Source organism: Toxotes jaculatrix, chromosome 17 (genome assembly GCF_017976425.1).
Source record: "Toxotes jaculatrix isolate fToxJac2 chromosome 17, fToxJac2.pri, whole genome shotgun sequence".
NCBI lineage: Eukaryota > Metazoa > Chordata > Actinopteri > Toxotidae > Toxotes > Toxotes jaculatrix.
In genome coordinates, this window is record NC_054410.1 from 9,183,855 (window position 1) to 9,190,333 (window position 6,479).

The 6,479-nt window shown below is 41.1% G+C and overlaps 2 protein-coding genes across 2 annotated transcripts in view; both read left to right on the forward strand.

Moving 5' to 3' along the window:
• Positions 1–4,363, forward strand: part of spred1 (sprouty related EVH1 domain containing 1) — a 36,217-nt gene extending 31,854 nt beyond the window's left edge. The window contains exon 7 of the transcript XR_005896212.1: positions 4,354–4,363. The gene's annotated coding sequence lies outside the window, so the exon portion shown is untranslated. The remainder of the gene's footprint in view (positions 1–4,353) is intronic.
• On the forward strand, positions 1,896–5,162 carry fam98b (family with sequence similarity 98 member B). The gene is made up of 8 exons (XM_041060229.1): positions 1,896–2,071; positions 2,263–2,411; positions 2,532–2,660; positions 2,766–2,941; positions 3,387–3,467; positions 3,578–3,694; positions 3,967–4,134; positions 4,223–5,162. The coding sequence occupies exons 1-8, from the start codon at positions 2,034–2,036 to the stop codon at positions 4,496–4,498; spliced, it is 1,134 nt and encodes a 377-aa protein (XP_040916163.1). The 5' UTR covers positions 1,896–2,033; the 3' UTR covers positions 4,499–5,162.
• The last annotated feature ends 1,317 nt before the right edge of the window (positions 5,163–6,479 follow it).

A 6,479-nucleotide genomic window follows, 5' to 3' on the forward strand; every position in this document is an offset into this window, starting at 1 on the left:
AATAACACTTCTCATTCTGCATTAACCAGCACAGTGCAACTTCCTGTCATGTACTGTATTATATATGCAACATGTGTCTGTCCGCTTTAATATATATATATTTTTTTGACCTGCATTATATAAGACTTCAGTTTTAACCACTTTGCTGCTAGTCTTTTATCCTCTTTCAATCTTGGAAATTGTGCATATCTTTGGGAATGCATACAAGTGTACATTCTTGACATTGTGTAGATTAAAAAAAGAAAAAAGCTATATAAACCTGTTTCTCTTCAGTGTATTGTTTTAAAAAGGTTACTTTTCACAGCAGTTGAGTGGTTATGTTCAATTCTCCAATGCTTTGGTGCACTGATGATACTATATGTAAGCTTTTTTTCATCTTACAGCGCTTGATGTAACATTTATGTGATTAGTTCTAAATAGTGGAAGACATTTGTGTTTTGAAACTTGCAGTATAAATGGTACTACTCTTAACTATTCTGTAAACACTGCCTGTTTTCTTTCTTTTTCTTTTTTCACTCTCTCTGTGCATATTTCTTTCCTGTGCATCTTTTTTTTTCTTTTTTTCTTAGTGCCATCGGCTTTCACATCCTGACAACCTCAAAAAAGTGCCTCACGTCCATCCTAGTTTCCATCTTACAATTTAACATCTCTTGTTCTGGTTCTCTTGGTTTCTACACGTCTAGGTATTTCTTATCATGGTTCGAAGAATACCAAGTATATGATGTAAAATTTATAGTCCCAATAACTCATGTCATAGTTGTATTTTCTTCATACAGATGTAGCTCGTTACTTTTCATAAATATATAATGTAAATATGCATACATATGTTTGTAACTGTTTTTATGTTACATCATACACTTGTAATTTGACATATCAAATAACATTATCATAATAAAATGGTGAGTTTTAATCTTTTGCTGTGTAGGCTTCTTTGTGTTATATACATTTACACCTCCATGTACAGTGGACACTGGAAATTCCCACTCCACCAGATGCTGTGTGCATCATGATAGATCAGACACAATATGTTACGTGGCAGCTCCCAGGTTTAAGGTGTTTATCTGTGAGAGACTGAGGACAAATAAAATACATAGTGCTGATATGGAGAAGATGACCTCTGCATTTATATCAGCGACACACTTGTATCAATGTGTATACAATCCAGATGGCTAAATTTAATCTGAAATAACCAGAAGCAGAATTGCAGAGCCTCTGTATTGCACTGGTAATTACATTTATGGAGAGGCTGATTTTGACTGAAGTAACATCAGAGGAGCTGCTTAACCAAATTCCATTTGTCTCCCAACAGCAACACTATACCACTACCAATATGCTCATATTTTTGACTGAAATAATTATTTTAAGTGTGAATGACGTATAACTCTTAATGAGGATGGAATGGAATTAACCAGTGGTGCAGAAATCCTGCAATCAAAATTTTACTTACATTTTAAAACATGTAAGCATTATTAGCAAAATGTGCATAAATGAATGTAATGTTTATTAGATATATGTTGGTATTATAATGTACAGTGAAACTATGCAGCAAATCTCAGAATCTCAGTATCAGTCTGGAAAGTAAGTAAGTAGTATAATACCAAAGTACAAGCACCTCACAGCTGTGTTCAATGTACTCAGAACACTTGAATATAATTTTGAGGTACTACCTATATCCATTTTCCCTTTATGGATTTTCTTATTAATGAAGCAATAATTTAGCATTATTTGCCTCTTATCGCTAAGTATTTTCACGTTTTTACTCCAAATATTTGAGGTAAAGTTTGACTTTTACTTGTACCTGGATTAATGTATTTATTTTTGACTTTGTTCAAGGGCGGAACTAATGTTACGGAACCACAGTTTCGAAAGTCGTCTGCTTCCCTCCGGCTCTTATACGTCACCGGAACAGCATGGGGGCACGAGAGGCTGTAGAAATGAATGGGTGTAAAAAGTGTGCGTGTTGACACTATCAGCATTAAATGCAACGTCGAGTTTTAGGTAGATAAACACAGCCAAGCCTCACGGACTCAGCAATGGAGTGTGACATTTTGGACTCGTTAGAGCAGCTGGGGTAAGCTAATGCACTGTTAGCATGTTACGGTAGCTGTTCGGCTTTGTATGTAACGTTAGCTACCACATCCGCCGTTATGTTTTTAGTCTGTGTGTTTATAAAATAGACTGCGACTGTGGCAACCAGGTATGAATAATGCTGCTGACTACCGGTAATATTTGGCTGTACTTGATGCTCGTGTGACTCCTCAGCTATGACGGTCCTCTCCTGGATGAGAAGGCGCTGCTCGGAGCCGCAGAGGGAGGGCTGTCCTCTCAGGAATATGTGGACCTGTGCAGGTGGTTGTCATCCAGGTTAAAGCCGCTGTGTGACCTGGAGGAGAGCATTACATCCGGTCCAGGTGAGCTATATGCACCACCACCTCCTCCACGAAGAACACTAGTGGTGGATTGTCCTGTCACTTGTGTCTGATTGCTTTCACATTAAACTTGTATATATGTGTCCTCATCCCTCCCTCTAGACGACATAGACAGCCTCCGGGTTGAGATGAGCGGTTTGTTGAAGGAGCTGCACTGTCCTTATGAAGAAGTCGTTGCAAGCCTCCTCAAAGGCGGCGTGAGAAGCACAAAAGATCGTCTCAAGTTTGTCTGTATGTCATTATTCCTTTTCCTTCCTTCCGGTCGTTGTGCCGCAGACTCTCTGTGTGGTCGGAAAATAATTTAAAAGTATGATTCTGATTCTTTTTTTTTTTAAGTGTTTCTCAGCTCTGAGCTTCAGTCGGCTCAGATTGTGAGGAGTAGACGAGTCTCTGAGAAACGGCAAGATGAGAATCCGGTGTATGAGGAGCTCGTGGCAATCTGTGACACACTGAAGCTGCCGGAGCCCAGAGGATCAGGCGCAGCAGGAGTCCTCTCCCAAATACAAAACAAGGTGGGACCATGTAATGCTACGTAAAGTACATTTATATCAGCACCACTGAAAGTCCCTATTAATCTTTTGATTTAGCCTGGCAGGAGAAAACAGAGAGTGAAAACATATATTTTTTGCTATATGGGGATATCTAATAACCAGTAAGTGTGTGACTGTGCATGCTGTCAACACACTGCTTTTAACATTGTACCATGGCAAAGAAATTTTAAACCTTGGCATAAACCTTACTGACTTGTGAACTGGTTGTGTTCATGAGGGTCCCCCCTGTTAAGATCTCTATCATTCAAATGGAACTGATTTGTTTTTGAGGCTACAACTGTTATGCCACTTATTTTCTTCTTATTTTTTGCCTTTCCTGGGAACACGTATGTTAATAGCAAGCATGTGTATATTGTCTCCTCCTTTTGTTTAGTATTAATACATGAAACCATGTTTGTCATTATAGGTTGATAAGGTACTTAAAGACCTTCCAAATGACTCTGTTGGAAATCCAGTGCTGAAGAAATCTCTCAGCAGTGAACAGTGGGTAAGTAGATTGTCTGAAATAAGCAATGTTATATTAACTTCTACATCTGCTTATCAAGGGCTCATGCAGTAATGTAGGTTTAATTTAAGTCGCCTTCTTTGTCTCTGCAGGAGAAGTTGCACAACATCAACACAGTCCTGTCTTCAGAGTATGAGTGTCGACGCAGGATGCTGATCAAACGGCTGGACGTCACGGTTCAGTCATTTGGGTGGTCAGACAGAGCCAAGGCATGTTCATATGATAATCGCACATCAAAGCAGTGACCATTTAATTGCAAAATCAAAAACCTGATAGCAAATGGAACTCACACTTTTACAAGATGATAACAAGATCTTCTTTCTCAAGATCTTTTGAGCTTTTGCAAGTATTTTTCTTTTTGCACTGTCCATTATTTATTTTGAAATGTAATGTTCTGAAGGACAGAGTCTGAAGAACAAAAAAAGGGTGTTAATTGTCCTCATACTTATGGCCTGGACTGTATATGTGTGCTGCTTGATAGGTAAAGGTGGACAGCATGGCGAAGGCCTACCAGCCTAAGAGACACTCTCTGAAGCCACAGTCCACAGTGGACATGGCCAAGCTGCTGGCTGCCAGAGAAGACATCTGCAATGTGGTGAAGACCAGCAGCGGCTCCAGCAGAGAGAAAACTGCTTGTGCTGTCAATAAGGTACAGGAGAACTTCTCTTCTTTCTCAGGAAATGTCCTCAAGCTGTTTTTATTCTGAAACAACCATTTCTCTTCTCTCTCATCTTCAGGTGCTGATGGGGAGAGTTCCAGACCGAGGAGGACGTCCCTCAGAGATAGAAGCCCCGCCTCCCGAGATGCCACCCTGGCAGAAAAGACAAGATGGTGGAGGTGGTGGTGGATGGGGAGGCCGTGGTGGCAGAGGAGGTGGAGGAGGAGGCTGGGGACACGGAGGAGGAGGAGGTGGTGGTGGTGGTTGGAGAGGAGGCGGATGGAACCGAGGAGGACATAGTGGACATGGTGGATATGGAGGACACGGAGGGAAGAGAGGACGCTACCAGTATTAATTTTTACAGATTTTCTCTTGTGTTTTATAGTGAGTGATTCACATGAACTCAGGTTTCTGTGTTTTCTATGGAGCATGAACATGAGTTTATTAAAAGACGGACGGATGGACTTGGCGGCCTCAGTGATATAAAGAGTAGTATATAATGTACACAATTAGTATGTAGTATGAAATTTGGATATAGTTAATGTTTTGATTAGGTGAGAATACAAGATGAAAAATTCATCACACAAAAAACATTTAACCAGCATAAATGTTTAAACTTTTCCACTTAAGTGTTAGAGGGATGTAGGGACAGAATGAAGAACGTTGAGGACAGGCACATGTGGACAACAGATAAACAAAAACTAACCAAGAAAAAAAAAACATCCATGTGCAACCCGATGACTGAAACTGCTGCTGTCTATTCGAGAACAAGCTGAGGGACAAAATAAGAAGACTGGACCGAAACACAGGAAGGTTCAACTTCTGAATCATACTGTATTTCCACTGTGTCAAGGATAAGAGACTCACTCTTAAAAAAAAAAAAAAAAAAAGAAAAAGATATTACACATTTCAGACTGTAAAGTCCTCAAAGATTCTGTACCAGCTAATGTATATGATTATGACTGTGATTGTTTCTAACCTCTGAATTTATTTAATAAAGACCACTAATGTAAACACCCTCTTATGTCAGCGTAATTACCAGCTACACAGAGAGTGTAACCCCAGACTGTATAAAACCAAGGGGGGAGTTGTAGGTTTCAGCAGTGAGGATCACTTCCGCATTCAAAAAGCTGCAGTTTGCTAAAGCATAGGCTGGGCTAGGCGGCTACATCCAGAGGCCTCCGGCTACCTCCAGCGGTTGACGGGGGCTGCAGTGTCCCTGTTTGTTTGCCAATGTTCGGAGAGGTTTTTGTGACAATATGGCTTGTTGTAGTGTAGACTGTACTACCCGACCGTCAAAGGAGTCTGGGTTGCAGTTTTTTCGGTAAGTAAATTTCTCACTATTTTACCTGGATGTTTGCACTAATTATCATATTTTGCCGCTGGCTTATGACTTATTTGGCGATTTATGGTCGCTGCTGATACAGATAGAGGAGCGGAGCAGCTAATGTTAGGAACGCTGTTGCTGTGTGTTTCCTGCTCTCAGAGTCCGTTTATTGCGGGAATACTAGGCTACAATTTTATTTCGTCTCATTTTTCTGTTTAAAAAGTCCGACATTGCACGGACAGAGCAGCTCCGTCAGTAAGCAGCTGCTGTTGTTTGTGCGCTGCTGTAACTGTAAGTGGATAGTGGGTGGAGGCAGCGGTGAAAGCCGGTAAATATTAAACATTTTAATATATTATTGTCATGGGGGGGTTTTGCACTACAACCGTTTTAGTGTTATTTAGTACCATAATGATTGTTTCACAGTTAAATACTAGGTTAGAAATAAATTTCCCCCCACAACTCCACCAAACCCAGCAGCTCCACCTAAAACCTCTCTATCTGAAACAGTCATGTTTAAAACACAGTAGCAACATTATGATCTCTGTTGTCGGGTCGGACTCGGGGACTGTCGTGTGGTGGATGTAACCGCGTGTAGCTGCCGCTTAGCTTGTTAGCCTAGCTGATTAGCTATTTAGCCTTAGACTAGCTCGGTTGCTCCGAGCTAAGTGGCCAGGTTCTCGGCCGGCTGACCCCTAGAGTAACCGCCTCTTCGCCAAATTAGAGGCGGTTAGCCTTAGGCTAACCGAGCTAGCTTAAGGCTAAATAGGTAATCAGCTAGGCTAAATAGCTAAGCGGCAGCTACACGCAGTTACATCCACCACACCACAGTCCCCGAGTCCGACCCGACTAGCTCGACCCCGTACGACCGCGACACACAGCATACAACAGAGGTCATAATGTTGCTGCTGTGTTTTAAACAGAAAAATGAGACGAAATAAATTTGTAGCCTAGTGTTTCCGCAATATACGGGCTCTGAGAGCACGGAACACACCACAACAGCGTTCCTAAC